The 14,830-nt window shown below is 65.0% G+C and overlaps 7 protein-coding genes across 7 annotated transcripts; 3 read left to right on the top strand and 4 right to left on the bottom strand.

Annotated features, from left to right (window-relative positions):
- Positions 1-55: 55 nt before the first annotated feature.
- On the top strand, positions 56-3,031 carry MICPUCDRAFT_56090 (uncharacterized protein; the record flags this gene model as incomplete). Its single annotated transcript, XM_003057153.1, has 2 exons — positions 56-216; positions 336-3,031. 2 exons carry the CDS (start codon positions 56-58, stop codon positions 2,983-2,985), a joined length of 2,811 nt encoding a protein of 936 aa, XP_003057199.1. The 3' UTR covers positions 2,986-3,031.
- Positions 3,032-3,061: 30 nt separating this feature from the next.
- Positions 3,062-5,371, bottom strand: MICPUCDRAFT_56089 (uncharacterized protein; the record flags this gene model as incomplete). The annotated part of the gene is made up of 1 exon (XM_003056685.1): positions 3,062-5,371. One exon carries the CDS (start codon positions 5,369-5,371, stop codon positions 3,062-3,064), a length of 2,310 nt encoding a protein of 769 aa, XP_003056731.1.
- Positions 5,372-5,581: 210 nt separating this feature from the next.
- On the top strand, positions 5,582-8,529 carry FAP189 (flagellar associated protein; the record flags this gene model as incomplete). The annotated part of the gene is made up of 2 exons (XM_003057152.1): positions 5,582-5,656; positions 5,898-8,529. 2 exons carry the CDS (start codon positions 5,582-5,584, stop codon positions 8,436-8,438), a joined length of 2,616 nt encoding a protein of 871 aa, XP_003057198.1. The 3' UTR covers positions 8,439-8,529.
- Positions 8,491-9,514, bottom strand: MICPUCDRAFT_56087 (H+-or Na+-translocating f-type, v-type and A-type ATPase superfamily). Its single transcript, XM_003056684.1, has 2 exons — positions 9,076-9,514; positions 8,491-8,798 (listed from the first exon to the last, which is right to left on the bottom strand). The coding sequence occupies exons 1-2, from the start codon at positions 9,490-9,492 to the stop codon at positions 8,574-8,576; spliced, it is 642 nt and encodes a 213-aa protein (XP_003056730.1). The 5' UTR covers positions 9,493-9,514; the 3' UTR covers positions 8,491-8,573.
- Positions 9,515-9,672: 158 nt separating this feature from the next.
- Positions 9,673-11,424, bottom strand: MICPUCDRAFT_56086 (uncharacterized protein; the record flags this gene model as incomplete). Its single annotated transcript, XM_003056683.1, has 2 exons — positions 9,673-11,220; positions 11,383-11,424. 2 exons carry the CDS (start codon positions 11,422-11,424, stop codon positions 9,673-9,675), a joined length of 1,590 nt encoding a protein of 529 aa, XP_003056729.1.
- Positions 11,425-12,080: 656 nt separating this feature from the next.
- On the top strand, positions 12,081-13,421 carry MICPUCDRAFT_62091 (uncharacterized protein; the record flags this gene model as incomplete). Its single annotated transcript, XM_003057151.1, has 2 exons — positions 12,081-12,427; positions 12,706-13,421. The coding sequence occupies 2 exons, from the start codon at positions 12,081-12,083 to the stop codon at positions 13,313-13,315; spliced, it is 957 nt and encodes a 318-aa protein (XP_003057197.1). The 3' UTR covers positions 13,316-13,421.
- A 25-nt stretch (positions 13,422-13,446) lies between these two features.
- Positions 13,447-14,679, bottom strand: MICPUCDRAFT_38630 (uncharacterized protein; the record flags this gene model as incomplete). Its single annotated transcript, XM_003056682.1, has 2 exons — positions 13,447-14,253; positions 14,368-14,679. 2 exons carry the CDS (start codon positions 14,677-14,679, stop codon positions 13,447-13,449), a joined length of 1,119 nt encoding a protein of 372 aa, XP_003056728.1.
- Between the last annotated feature and the right edge of the window lie 151 nt (positions 14,680-14,830).

The raw sequence follows: 14,830 nt of genomic DNA, 5'->3' as shown, positions 1-14,830 counted from the left end.
CGCGCCGTCCGCGTCCTCTCAGCTCAGCGACCGTTCAGTTTCGCGGGCGCGCGACATGGCGCCGCTGTCGCCGTCCGCGGAGAAGGCGAAGCTTTCGCGCATTCTCAACCCCGTGACGTATCGCAAGGACGATGACGGGAAAGAGGTCGTCTCCATCGAGCTCGCGCGCAACCGCGCGAAGAGGCTGCGGCTGTACCAGTTCGACGCGGACGAGCGGTGCGACGAGATCGAGATCCGCCGCCCCGAACGCGACCATCTCGCCCATCTCGCGCATCGCGCTCGCCTCCCCATCCTCCGTCCTCACCCGCGTCCCTCGTCTTCGCCCCACCCCGCAGCGGCGTGTACATCCCGTCGAGCAAGCGCCCGTTCTCGCTCCTCGCCCCGCACGAGCTCCTCGGCGAGCAGTCCCAAGGCCTCGGGCTGTACTTCGACACGTTCGCGCACTTCGCCGTTCTGATGCTCGTGCTCTTCGTCGTCGTCGGCTGCTACGTCATGGCGGACGCGCGCGAGCACAACGCGATGTCCACCAACTTCAACGTCAGAGAGATCACCTCGGCGGGCGCCGTCACCGAGGTGGCGTGCGAGCGCGTGCAGACGCCGTCGGACATCCTGAAGACGTCGCACGGATCGCGGTGCAACGACTGGAAGCTCGCGTCGTATTACAACTGCCCGACCGACTGCGAAATCACCGTGACGACCGCCGCGTCGTCCTCCGCATCCGACCTGTGCGGGACGTACCTTCCGTGCACGCTGAGCGGCCTGAGCGCGGAGCAGGCGGGCAGGTGCTGCGCGGAGACGCTGCAGTCGAGCTTGAGGTTGGATTCGAACGCGACGCCGACGGCGGTGTACGCGATGCAGATCGTCACGACGTTCATAATGATCGTGTGGCAGTCGTTCTTTCATCACCGGCAGCTCGTCAAGGCGAGGAAGGTGAACAAGCGCGCGCTCACGGTGGGGGACTACGCGGTGTACGTGCGCGGGTTGGGGCGGAACACGTACACGCGCGAGCAGGTGGCCGCGTTTTTCGCGCACTACGGCGAAGTCGCGAGCGTGTCGATGACGACGACTCTGGGCAAAGTGTTACACAGCGAGATGGTGTTAGCGAAGCAGCAGAGGCATTTGCGCGAGATCGAGGAGTGGAAGGCGTCGAGGATGTCCGCGAAGTGGTCACACTTTTACGACATTCGTTTGATGATGTTCAAGCTCACGCAGCTCGGCAGAGTGGACCCGATGCGAGAGGAGGGCGTGGCGCGGTTGCGGGAAAAGATTGAAGCGCGAGAGGCGGCTGTCTTCGAAGAGTTGGAGGACCCGGAAGCCTTTGCAAACTTGGGCGAGGCGTTCGTGACGTTCAACTACGAAGAACACGCGAACAACTGCCTCGACGACCACCACACGGAGGAGTTTTACGAGCTCGCGTCGAACTGCTTCGCGCGACGGGAGCGGCCGACGTTTGAGGGAAAAAAAATCGGAGTGTATCCGCCTCCGGAGCCGAGCGACGTCTATTGGGAAAATTTCGCGGGCATGCGCGGAGGCGAGCGCAACGAGCGCGCGCTCTACGGCAACGCGACCATCCTCCTCTCGCTCGGGGTCGCCTCTCTCATCCAATGGATCATGGAGACGCTGAGGCAGAATTACCGGGTGGTCGCGTACGACAGGTACACGATCGACAGGTTGGCCAACGGCGGCGACACGGACTGGACGCTTCAAATCAGGCTGCGCGTCCTCTCCGCGCTCGCCTCGCTCGTGATCATCCTCATGAACCTTCTGCTGACGCTCATCGTGAAAGGCATCGCGAAGTTCCGCAGATTTCACACGCGAACGGACCGCGAGTGCTACTTGATGTCGCGCCTGACCGTGATCCACATGGTGAACTGCCTCGTGATTCCGATTTTAAACTCTTCGTGCCCGCGGACGGACGACAGGCACGGCCGGTGCCTGTGGTACGCCCCCGGCGGCTTAGTCGAAGGCGCGTTCTGGCTCCAGTTCTTCAACGCGTTCGTCCCAGACCTCATCTACGCGATGGACATCGGCGGACTCGTGAAGAAGCAGATGGCGAAGCTCGCCAGGACGCAAGCCACCCTCGACGAGCTCATCGTCCCGAGGTCGTTTTCGTTCGGCGAGAAGTACGCGGCGCTGTGCAAGACGATCGCGCTCGCGCTCTTCTACGGGCCCGTTCTGCCGCTGTCGTACGTCCTCGCCGTGAGCGGGTTGTTCGTGTCGTACTGGGCGGACAAGTACTGGGTCTTGAGGGACCACAAGCGACCGGCGAAGCTGCGCAACGAGACGACGACGCAGCTCGTTCGCATCCTCGCGGCGATCAACCTGGCGCAGGTTCTCTTGATGGGTTTAGGGTGGTACTACCACGGCGACGACGATAACTTGTGGATCTACGCCGTGACGATGTGGGCGGCGTTTCAGATCTTCCCAATCAAGCGTCTGTTGGGGATTCGAAGAGACGAAACTTTGGAGGACGGCGGGACGGATCACACGTCGTATTGGTTCAACATGGGGCGGCGGGACGCGCACGGGAAGGAGATGTCGGACTCGGGGACCATGCGCGCGCCGGAGCACGTGCACGACGAGGCGGACGAAGAAGACGAGGCTCAGCTCGTGAAGGCGCCGAGCCTGAAGAAGAAGTGGGAGAGCTTGAGCCTCGACGTGGAGCTGCGTCTTCTCGGGGTCTCCAAGAACGAGCTCGACAGAGGCCGTCTGAAGATGTACTGGCCCTACGTCCCGGTGAACGCGAGCAAAGCCACCGTGGACCGTCTCGTGGACAAGTACCACCTCTTCGACGAGATATATCCCGCGAACCCGGAGCTCATGGTGAACCAGAAGCTCGACACCGGCGGTCCGGAGTGGACGGCGCCGCCGGCGGTGCAGTTGCAGCTCAAACGGTCGTCGAAAATCCTGAGGAACACGCCGTCGCGGATCAAACGCGCGGCGGCGGCGTCCTCCACGCCGACGGCGAGCTCGCCGAGGGCGTGACGTCCGCGTCGAGCGACTTATTACTTTAGTTAAGTTTACTTTTACAGTCTCAGTCGATATTCGCTACTCGTACCTATCATCGCACGTGCTCCGGCGCGGCGCTCGGCGCGTCGTACCCGTACTTGTACCGCGTGAACGCGTGCGGGACGAACCTCCGCGCGTCGGGGTCGTACGACTCGAAGTAAGCGCCCAGCGCGTGCACGAGATTCGGTTGCTCTTCTAACGGCGCGCGATACGGGAACCCGAGATCGACGTCGCAGTCTTTGTACGCGGGCAAGAGGTCCGCGACGCCAAAGATCCTTTCCTCCGCGTCGTCGTCGAGACGCATCACGTTGTAGTACACCCCATCCGGGTCGTCGTCCCCGGTCGCGAATTGATCCTCGAGGCCCTCCGCGGCGACGTCGAAGAAGCCGCACACAACCCAACGCGCCTCCGACCCGTCCTTGGGCGGGGCCACGACCACGATGGCCCCGATCTCGAGAGCCCGCGGACGCGCGGCGCGATCGAAGACGCTCGTGTTGCTCAGCGCGACCGTCGCCGGGTTCACGAGTCGATCCACGTCCGCGGGATCCACGCCGCACTCCAGCGCGTCCTCCCGGTGCCCAAACTCCAGCGCGATTTTCCCAGCTTCTCGGTCAAACTCGAGCACCGGCTGCAGCGCGCGCATCGCGGCGAACAGCGAGTACAGCGTCGCCCGTCGCCTCGGCGAGTGGTTCACGACCTCGGGTCTGTGCGCGTACGCGTTGCTGTACTTCCCCGCGCCGTCGTGCCGCTGAAATATCACGCGCAGGTTGTTCAGCGCGCGAAAACACACGTCCGGCGGCGGCGTCCGACGGAGAAGCTCAGGCGGCACGGCGTCGACGCTCACGGGATCCGTCGTCGCGCCCTGGTTGAAGACGTCGATGATGGAGATCTCCCCCCCCGCGCTGACGTTCGCGTTCGGGACGCGCGCGCCGCTCGCGACGCCGCACACGAAGTGCCCGGGAACGTTGAGGAAGCGAATCGTCAGCCCGCCGCGTCGCGCCACGGCGGCGTACACCACGGACAACGTGATCGGAATGCCCACCCTCCGACGCAACACGGACGCCAACGAGCTGTTCTCCGGGTCGTAATACCTCGCGCCGTTCCCGACGAACCGCAGCCCGCCGGAGCGAGGAACCTCGACGCGAGGGTCCATGAGGTCGCCGCCCGCGATCTCGTACTTCTCCGCCCTGGGGTTCCACGCCGCCTCCGCCGGTTGCCTCGCGCCGTGCTCGTCGTCGAAGAGAAACGCGTTGAGGATCTCCAGCGCCAGCCTCGGGTTCGCTCGCATCTCGCGGGCGCCGTCCTCGCCCTCCGCGTACGCGCCGCTCTCGTCGAGCCTGCGCTTAAACTCCGCGCCGATCTTATCCAAGCACGCGTGTATCCTCATAGGGTCGAGGTCGTGGTCGAGAAGCCGCGCGATGTGCGCGAGGCCCTCCTCCGTCGACGCCATCTCTTCGCTCGCGCGAGCCGTCGTCTCCGCGTCGTCGTTTACCCTCACATTGCGATCGCGATACTCTTCTTCGTCGAAGTCCATCGCCTCCATCGCGAGGTCGCCCATCTCGATCGCGACCTCGAACTCGACGAGGGTGGCGATCAGCTCCGCCGCGCCGCGCGCGCGAGAGAGGGGTTTGGACCCGTCCCACCCGACGCGTCTCCGCAGCGCCCACCGCGCGACCGCGCACGCGTGCGAGAAGATCTCGTCCGCGTTCGGGTTGTCGTCGTACTCAGACGCGTCGAAGCTCGAGCGCGCGGACGGGATGAGACGGCGACGCAGGCGCTCGCGCGCTCTCGCTCGCGCCGTCGGCCAGACCGCGTCGTCGAGCGTTCGCAGGATTTCCAACTCGACGCGACGGTTGAACAGCGACAGCGCGCGGACGTCCTTGCGCGAGGGGTCCGGCGCGAAGATTCGCTCGACGTCGTCTTCGTCGGACGCGTCGTCCGTCGGCGCTCGCAGCCTGAACGTGTCGGGGCGGTCGAGCGCGAGCGCGAAAGCGTACGCGAAGCCGCCGTCTTCGTCGTCGTCGTCGTCGTCGTCGTCGTCGCGCGCTCCCGAGAGCCATCGATTCCGATACGCGCGACGCCACACCTCTTGCCGTCCCGCGACGCGCCGCCACGACCTCGACACGCGCGCGAACCGCAAGAGGTCGATCGGGTCGTCAGCGTGCATCATCACGACCTGCAGGAGCTCGTCGGGGAGCTCCGGAGGGCGCGGATCGTCGTCCGTCTCCATGTCGGCGTCCTCCATGTCGGCGCCGGAGGATCTGTGTGGGTAACATTTCGCCCTTCCAGACGCGAGCGCTGGAAACGTAAACGTGCCTGGCCCGACTTCCGAGTTTGGGAGCGGGCGAAGGGCGCGCGCCATACGCGCGGGCGCGGCGGACGCACGCGGCGAGACAGCACTTCGCGCGCGCGTCAACGCGACCGCACGACCGCGGCGGCGTCGCGCGCGCGGGAGGAGGGACCGCGCGCGGGCGAACCTCGCGGCGCGGACGCGCGGGGGATCGAGTCGCGAGCCACTTTAGGAGGGCGAGGCGAGAGCTGGAGCGGGGATCGAACGAAGGACTAGATAGAGATGGGCGCGGACGAGAGCGACGACTTGGCGCAGAGCGCCGCGGCGTTCGCCGCCCTCGAGCGCGACTTCAACGAGGTGCGCGTCCGCCCGCGTCGTTCGCGCCCGCGCGTCGCGCGGCGCGTCCGCGCCGCGCGTCGGCCGCGACGGGCGCGACGAAATTGGGACCCCTCCTCCTCACCCAGATTTGGCCGCGAACGAATTCCCGCCCCGACGACGACGACGATGACGACGACGACGACGACGCGTCTCCCCTCCTCCTCTGACGTTTCCCTCGTCGTCCCTCCCTCCCTCCCGCCCGCGTCGCGTCGCGTCGCAGTTCCTGAAAGAGGTCAGCGGAGACAAATCGCTCGACCGCTTCCGCGTGGAGTACGAGAAGATCCACAAGGCGCTGAAGAAGAGCCACGAGTCGGAGACGCGTCTGCTCGCGAAATGCACCGAGCTCAACGCCGACATCGTGAACAACGCCGCGAAGGTCAGCTCCGCGCTGAAACTCAGCGAGGACGACCAGAACACGATCGCGGGTCTGAAGGCGGAGATCGAGAAGGCGTGGAAGATGGTGGACGCGTCGCACGAGAAGGAAGCGCGCGCGAAGGATAGCATCCAGGGGTTAAAATTGGAGATCGCCAACCTCGGGAGCGTCGTCGAGAGAGGCCCGGACGCGATGACCGCGGGGATGGACCAGACCGTGGAGGAGCTCATCGCCGCGAAAGAAGCGCTCGCGGCGGAGCGAGACGCGCAGGTGGACCAGATCGTGTCGCTGCGGAACGAAGTCGCGGAGATGTCCGAGCGGCTGAGAACGGCGGAGAGCTCGAAGCAAGGCTTGGAGGACGAGCTCGGGAAGCTGAGAGATCAGGTGGAGTCGAAGAAACTCGAGGGCGAGCGCGAGGCGCGCAAGAAGGAGCGCCTCGACAAGGAGCTCGCGGAGCTCAAGACGAAGCTCGAGAACAAGCAGCACGACATCAAGGCGAAGACGCACACGATCAAAGAGGCGGAGGAAGCCGCGGCGAAGCTCGAGGGCATGCTTAAGGAACAGAGAGGCGCGACGGAGCGCGCGAAGAAGGAGTACGGCGCGTTGAACGAGAAGCTGCAGAAGCTGACGACCGAGCTCGAGGAGCAGATGCGATCGAACGCGCAGCTCGTGACGGAGAACGGCACGAAGCGCGCGGAGCTCGAGGCGAGAGAGACGGAGCTGAGCGGCATCAAACAAGACGCGCTGCGCGCGGGGAAAATCCGCGACGCCACGGTGGCGAAGCTGCAGGGCGTCGAGAAGGAGAAGCGCGAGACGGAGCGCGACCGCGACGACTTGAAGCGCACGATCGCGGAGCTCGAGCGGCAGATCGAAGCGGAGCGGAAGCAGGCGGAGACGGAGGTGAAGAAGCAGCACGAGCTCAAGCGCGAACGCGACATCCTCACCAAGCTCAAGTCGCAGGCGGAGAGCGCGACGGTGGAACAGCGCGACCTCGTCAAGGTGAACGAGAACACGAGGAAGACGCTGGAGCAGGAGATTCAGGGGTACAAGATGGAGGCGCAGAAGCAGGCGAAGATGATCTTCAAGCTGGAGCAAGAGAGGGAGAAGTACGGCGGGGAGGCGTCGGACGCGACGGCGCGGTATCTCGGCGCGCTCGAGGAGGTGAAGATTCGCGAGATCGCCATCATCGACCTTCAGAAGCGCATCAGCGACGGCGAGAACCGGCTGAAGCAGCAGCAGAACTTGTACGAGGCGACGCGGACGGACCGCAACACGTACAGCAAGAACCTTCTCGAGTCGCAAGACGAGATTCTCGAGATGAAGCGCAAGTTTAAGATCATGAACCACCAGATCGAGCAGCTCAAGGAGGAGATCAGCGCGAAAGACCTGGCGATGGTGAAGGAGCACTTTGACTACATGAAGGTGGAGAAGGAGAAAGAGACGCTTCGGTTCGAGCTCAACAAAGCGCTGCAGAATATCAAAGAGGCGGAGAGCGCCATCAGCTCGCAACGCGCGGAGATGCAAAAGTTGAACCACGTCATCAACGAGGCGGATCAAGAGCGCGCGCGGCAGAAGAAGGAGCACGACGTCGTCGTCAACGACCGCGACGTCCTCGGGACGCAGCTCATCCGACGCAACGACGAGCTCGCGCTGCTGTACGAGAAGATCAAGATACAGCAGAGCATCTTGAACAAGGGGCAGATTCAGTACAGCGAGCGTCTGAACGAGCTGAGGGTTCTGAAGATCAAGCTCGGGGATCTCAAGCGCGAGCTCGCGGTGCTGCGAAACTCTGTGGGCGACGTGGACGTGCTGAAGCGCGAGGTGCATCACCTGGGCAGGGAGCTCCTGTCCGAGAGGACTAAGGTGAAGGCGCTGTCGGAGGAGCTCGAGAACCCGCTGAACGTGCACCGGTGGAGGAAGCTCGAGGGCTCGGACCCGGCGACGTTTGAGATGATTCAAAAGATTCAGACGCTGCAGCGGCGGCTCATCGCCAAGACGGAGGAGGTGGTGGAGAAGGACCTGCTGATTCAGGAGAAGGAGAAGCTGTACGTCGAGCTCAAGACGGTGCTCGCGCGACAGCCCGGCCCGGAGGTTGCGGAGCAGCTCAGCGTGTACCAGCAAAACTTGCGAGAGAAGACGCGGCAGATGAAGGGGATGGCGAGCGAACTCAACATGTACGTCACGCAGACGTCCGAGTACAAGTACGAGATCGACCGGCTCACGCGGGACCTCGGGGATCTGAAGAAGCGGTACTACGAGACGAAGCGACGCGAGGCGCTCGAGCGCGAGCGCGCGTTCGAGCCGGAGATGACGAAGACGATGTCGAGTTACAACAACAACCCGAACCAGGCGCGGTTCACCGGCGGCGGGTTCGGTCTGAGCTCGTGAGACGTCGGGCGGGTGGACGGATGGACGGGGTACCAAAAGAGAGTAGAGTCTCTTCTTCCGCTGTTTGCTCTCTAAGAATATACCAAATTACAAAGCGACGTTTTCATCGCCTAGCTCCCTCTTCCCGATCATCAATCACTTCCCCTCCAGCGCGTGGTTCATCGCGCCGCACACCTCGATCCCGATCTGCGCCGCCGCCTTTTCGTAGTCGTCCTTCGCGTTGACGAGCTTGTTGTTGAAATCCGCGAGTCCCTTCTTCACCGCCGCGTCGTCCAGCTGCTCCAGGGGGATGGCCTCCACGGCCATGATGTCCGTCACGCTGTTGGCGTGCACGAACGCGAACCCGCTGCTGACGAAGTACTGTTGAAGACGCGGGGGAACGACGAGGGACGGGGGGGAGAGGGCGTCAGAGAGATGAGATGAGATGCCTCTGCCCCCTAGGGTTTATTTTCGATCGCAGCGCGCGTGCTGTGGGAACGGTCGCTGCAGTGAAACGGGAGGCGCCGATCGATGGCGGGTTCGCGGGCGTCGATCGCGCGCCCGGAAACCCGCGCGCGAGCCCGCGCTCGATCCCCCCGAGCGCGCGATATCGCGGCTGCGGACTCTGCGGAGCGTGTCATCGCAGAAGCGCGCGCACCTTTTGCGTCTCGGAGCTGTTCAGCTGCACGGAGACGACGCCCGGGCGCAGCTGCGCGACGGTCGGGACGTGCCCGGGGAGGACGCCGAAATCCCCGGAGGTGGCCGGGATCATGACCTGATCCACCTCCGCGTCTTTAAACTGGATCTCGTGCGGCATGTAAAAGTTCAGCGTCATCTTCTCCGGCGGCGTCGCCGGAACCTCGCGCTCGGGGCTCATGAAGTTCGACGGCGTCGACGGCAGGTCCATCGTCGGGATCGGCTTGTTCTGGTCGAAGGCGTCCATGAACGATTTGATGCTCTCCTTCTGCGCCTCCGTGGCCTCCAAGCGAGGCGCGGACGTCGTGAACGCTCTCGCGGCGGTGGACGTTTGCGACGACAGCGCGCCGAGGCGCCTCATCGCTTGACGAAGAGCCATCGTGACGGGACGGAGGCGCGCTCCGCAGTGGTTTCCGAGCGCGGGCGCGCAGCGACTTTTCGGCTCTTTTCGGGGAAAATGCACTCGCGGGCGAGTCGCTGATGAGGCGTTCGCGTTCTGCAGCTGCAGTGCTCGTTCACGCTCACGACGCTAACACTACGTGTACTGGAGGAGCTCAGCTCACTTCGCGCCGCCGACGCCGCCGCCGCCGCCTCCGAACGTGTTCCACGACTCCCCCTGCGCGACCCCCAATGACGCGCGCGCGCTCTCCTCCGCCTCCTCTCTCCTCGCGCTCTCGCTCAGCGCCGCGGCGGCGGCCTCGAACGGATCGCCGCCGGCGCCGCCGCCGCAAGCGTCCGTTTTTTCCTCGCTCGCCCGGCGCTCGCGCCTTGCGGCGACGTCGCGCGCCGTCGGCGACGTCCGCTCCACGAACTTCACCTCCTCGCTCGTCCTCGACGCGCGGTCCAAGCTCTCGCGCGCGTCGCCCCACTCCGCGCGAGGGCGAACCGGCGGGGGCAGGCCAGCGCCGGCGCCGACGCCGGCCGCCGGCGACGTCGTCGACGCGGCTCGATCCGTCGCGCTCGCGATTCGCCGCGCGGTGAGATCATCGAGCCCCAACGACCGCTCGAGCTCGACCTCCTCCGGGGACGCGACGTCATCGTCGTCGTCGGCGTCGTCTTCGGCGTCGAGACCGGGACCGCGCCGCGCGTCGTCGTCGAACGGGTTGTTCAGTCCGCCGTGCGCGTTCGCGTTCGACGGCGGCGTCGGCGGCGCCCCCGCCGCCGCCGCCGCCCCCCCCGCGCCGCTCGGCTGCTTCACCACCGCGTCCGGCCGCGCGTGCCAATCGAACGGCAGCCCGCACCCGCCGTCCCTCCCGCCGCCGCCGCCGCGCACGCCCGGGTGGTTCCCCCGCCCGTGGTATCGACGCGAGATGTGCCAGCCCCAGTTCATCTGCGTGCGTGCCCACCCCGCCGTCGCGCACACCGCCACCGCCGTCGCCGTCCCCGCGGCGGCGTAGCTGTAGTTAAATTTCAGCCACGCCATGCACGCGATGTTGACCATAAACACCGGGACGCCGCACGTGAACATTCGAAACGCGTGCCGCCAGTCGTCCTCGCACCGCGTCTCCCAGTGCCGTTCGAACGAACGCTTTGGCAGCGGCGGCTTATCCCCGGAGGTAAACTCCAACGCGAACCGCCGGCATCGATACAGGTACTCCGCCTCTTCGTCCTCGCTGACGTACGTCTTCCCGTTCCGCAGGATCGAGCACAGCATGAACGAGCACAGCACCATGGAGTTGAGCATCAGCCCGACCGTCAGCGCGGTCGTCGCCGCGTACGCGGTGATGAGCGCCTCGCTCTGCGACGGGCGCGTCTCCGGGTCGTGGAATTGGAGCTCGACGAAGGCGACGACGGCGAAGCCGCCGATGAGCGCGCTGAGGTTGGATATGCTCTTCAGCTGCTCGCTCTTCTCTTCGACGTCGCGGCGGTTCTTCTCCGCGTATCGCAGCCACACCCATCGCGCGTTCTCCAGGACGCGCTGCTCGATGTCCTCGAGCCTCCACTTTCGGTTCTCTTGCCTCCAGAGGTGCTCGAGGTGCCACCAGTCGCGCTCTTCGACGCGGAAGTCCATGTCCTGCGCGCGCCATTCCCGGTCCTCGCCTCGCCACGAGCGCTCTTCTTCGCGGTACGTGCGCGACAGCGACGTGTCCAGGGCGGTGAGGAACGCCTGCGGCGGCGCGGAAGGGGGAGGGATGGAGGGAGGGGCGCGTCAACGCGGGGGCGCGTCAGAATGGCGGGTGCCGGGATCCCGCGCAGCGAACGGCGCGGGACGAATGAAATGAATGCGCGAGGGGGGCGGGGATCGAGCGGAGCGACGCGGCGGTCGTACCTGCGCGACCTCGGACGCGAGCTCGCTGGCGCGGTACGGCATCGTGGACGGATGACCCGCCACTCACTCACTCCGGCGCGAGGGATGGACCGCCGGGTTCTGGGTCGAGCGCGGCGTCTCGCTGCGAAAGCGCGCGAGGAGAGTGCGAAATGCCGCGTGTTTGGCTTCGCTTTTCCAGCAGTGAGAAGCTGAGAGGGCGGGTATATATGTCTAAAAACCGCCGATTATGCCAATGCCGTGCTACTGCACGGTATGTCAAAGGATCCTGTCGTATAGTGGTCAGTACCCTGCGTTGTGGCCGCAGAAACCTGGGCTCGACTCCCAGCGGGATCATCTTTTGCCCCGCGATGTGGTCTACATGACGTGACGCCGCTTTCCATGGAGTTTCAGGTCGAATGGAGCACTTCGTGCGGTGGCGATGACAAAAAATCCTTTTCCTAAAGCAGTCTCGTCATGTCCAAGGAAATCCCGGGCTCGATTCCCGCCGAAATCTATTTTTTTTTGCCGATCAAACGCGCGTCGTTTGAAAGGTTTTTTCGCTTTCATCGTATCTGCTGAAAGGTAAATCGGCAGTCGATCGTAGATAAATCTGCCGCGTCAGCGTTTGGTCCTTTCGCGGCTGCCGTGCGGTGACGCTGACGTGCCGTCCGACAGCGCAGCGTCCTTTCGTCGCGGATAAAAAGCCACGGCGACGACGCATGGCGCTCACTTCCCCACTCGAGACTCGACGCGACGCGCGTGTGCTCCGAGCGGGGTCGGTCTCTCTCGCGCGCGTATTCACGCTGCTATCGGACGAGATGGCAGCAGCGGCCGAAGAAGCCGTCGTCGTCGTCGACATCGGGGGAAGAACGACGAAGAAGAAAACCGATGACGACGACGACGACGACGTCGAGGGCGCGGCGGACGGCGAAGCCGAAGACCTCCTCGAGCTCTGCGAGGAGGACGTCTGGGGGACGATGGACGGCGACGAGGAGGAGAGAGACGACCTCGACGCCGAGCGAGCGTCCGTGAGCAGCGACGACGAGGACGAAGACGACGACGAAGGGTGCGCCGCCCGCGCGTCTCCCGAGCGAGCGTCCATCCGTTTCCCCCCCCCCTCTCTCGGCGCCTTCGACACCCTCTGCGAAGACGCGCGGGCTCGTTCGAACGATACCCGGCGACGCCGTTGGCGACCGTCTATATCTCCCCGTCCGTCGCGCGGCCGCCCGGCTTCCTCTTCCGCGCTCGCTTCTCCCGCCGCGCGTCGTCGTCCCCACCACCCGTGGGACCGCGGTGCGCATCTTGCGAATATTCTTCTGACCGCTTCTTTTTCGTTCACTTCAGGAGCCACCACGACGTGAGCCGACGACGCGACCACTTCGCGATGGAGCTCACGCCGCGCGTCCCGTCGGCGACGTACGGCTCCCTCCCTGCGTGGCGGCACTCCTCGCTCCCGCGCGCGATCGTCCGACCGCCCGGGCGGGCGGCTGACGCGGAGACGGCTGGGAAGAGGGGGTCGCCGTCGCCGTCGGACGCGCGAACAGCGAAAGCTGCGCGCGCGGGCGGGGGGATCGCGACGCTACTCGCGTCCTCGCTCCCGGACGACGACGACGCGATGTTCATCCCGCCGCACGTGTACGCGTCGACGTACGGCGCGCGCGGGACCGGGAGCGTGAGCGAGCGCGCGTTTTGGGGCGACGCGGCGTCTGGAATGGACCAGTTATTATTAGGCGGCAGCGTGGTGAGCGGACGCGGGCACACGCTCAAGGGTAGAGACGCGCTGAAGATGCGCACGGCGATCCTGAGGCAGACCGGGTTCGTGGAGCCGACGATGACGGCGTTGGACGCGATGAACGGCGGCGCGGGGTCGTTCGAGGGGGAGAGGGTGCCGAGGGTGCCGACGCCGGCGATCGCGCCGCGGATGGGGGGAGGGACGACGTCGCCCACCACGTGATGAGCGTCGGAGTCGAGCGGCTTCGTGAAATATTACAGTACTATTACGCGCGATGAAACGAGTACGACGTTCGCGAGGCTCGTGCAGTTCGACGTTACATCGCTAGAAACATCGTTCGTTCGTTCGTTCGTTCACTCGAAGCGACTGATACGCGCCTTGCGCGCGATCTCGCGTTCGTCGTCCGCGTCGACGTCTTTCCCGCGGGACTCGCCGCCGCCGCCACCGGCTTCGTCGTCGTCGTCGTCCGAGATGCAGATGACTCCAGCCTCGCTTCGCGCGCGCTTCGTTCCACCGCCGACGGCTCCACCGCTACTACCACCGCCACCGAGGCGATACCCGCTGCCGACGAACGACCGCGACACGCCCGCGCCCGCGCCGGGCAGATCCTTAAACCGAAGCTTCGTGGGCAGCTTCAACGCGGCTTTCAGGACCTTCTTCGCGCGTTTTTCCGACATGCCTTTGTAGTCCGTCCCGTATTTATTCTGCGCATCGATCCTATCTCGTATCTTCTGATCGTTCGGCCGTTTCTTCGCCAAGCGCTCGAGGTACACGTTCGAGTACGCCTTGTGCGCGCGCAGCGTCAGTGACCGGCGCTCACCGTGCGGGTTCCAACTCGGCGCCGTCCCCGCCGCCGGCTTCTTCACCGCCCTGATCCCGTGCTTGAGCTCGTACCTCGCGTTCTCGCTCATGATGTATATGCTACGCCGCGGGAGCTCGATCTCGATCGCGAAGGATACATTCGTCTCCTTGATCACCAGTTCCGTCTTGACGGGGCCGTCCGAGCTCGTGTACTGCGTGTTTCTGCGACTTCGCACGGCGTCGCTCAGCGCCTTACCAGATTGTGTCCTGCAGTCCGGGCAGAAGTAGATCACGCTGCTCTGACCGAGCGACACGCCGACGACGGTCTCGCCCCATCGCTCGCGCCCGTCGAAGTGATCCTGCGGAGAGGGGACGAACGACGGGGGGATGGGAGGAAGTCAGACGTCACAGTGAACAAAAAAAACGTCGCGTCGCGTCGCGATGATACGATGACAAGACCGACGCGAGCTCACCTTGAACGAAGCCTTCGTCGGGTACACGAGCGGCAGGCAGTAGTCCGGGGTGACGTAGCCTTCGTAGAGCCTGGTGTCGCGGACGACGTTCGCGAGGCGGACGAGATCTTCGGGGTAGTCCCTGGAGCCGCCGAGCTGGTGTACTTGCCCGCCCTGGCGCTTGCTCTTCTTGTAATAGTCCGGACCGCTGGGGAAGAGCGTGTTCGACGCGAACAAGCGTTTCTCGACGGCCTCGTCGAACGCGTCGAGGAGGACGTGCAGTCCTTTGATCCCGGCGACGTTGCGGATGATTTTCGGTGACGACGGCGTCATCGCGCGCGCGCGAGTGCTCGACGACGCGGAGATGAGCGAGCGAGATCTGGCGTCGTTGTTTTCGATGACCATGCCGCCATCACTTTGATCCTCCTCCTCCTCCTCCTCCTCCTCCTCCTCTACCACCTCCTCCTCCTCCTCCTCTTCCTCC

The sequence above is a fragment of the Micromonas pusilla genome (genome assembly GCF_000151265.4).
Source record: "Micromonas pusilla CCMP1545 genomic scaffold MICPUCscaffold_3, whole genome shotgun sequence".
In the NCBI taxonomy this organism is placed as follows: domain Eukaryota; kingdom Viridiplantae; phylum Chlorophyta; class Mamiellophyceae; order Mamiellales; family Mamiellaceae; genus Micromonas; species Micromonas pusilla.
Note: the sequence above shows the minus strand (reverse complement) of the source record. Positions and strands in the feature narration are given on the sequence as shown.

What these genes read in the sequence shown, in the direction of transcription:
- MICPUCDRAFT_56087 (XM_003056684.1), bottom strand. Translation starts at nt 9,492, where the DNA reads ATGGCTCTTCGTCAAGCGATGAGGCGCCTCGGCGCGCTGTCGTCGCAA. An exon ending in ACAGCTCCGAGACGCAAAAG is followed by an intron (nt 8,799 to 9,075) that starts GTGCGCGCGCTT and finishes CGTCTTCAACAG; the next exon opens with TACTTCGTCAGCAGCGGGTT.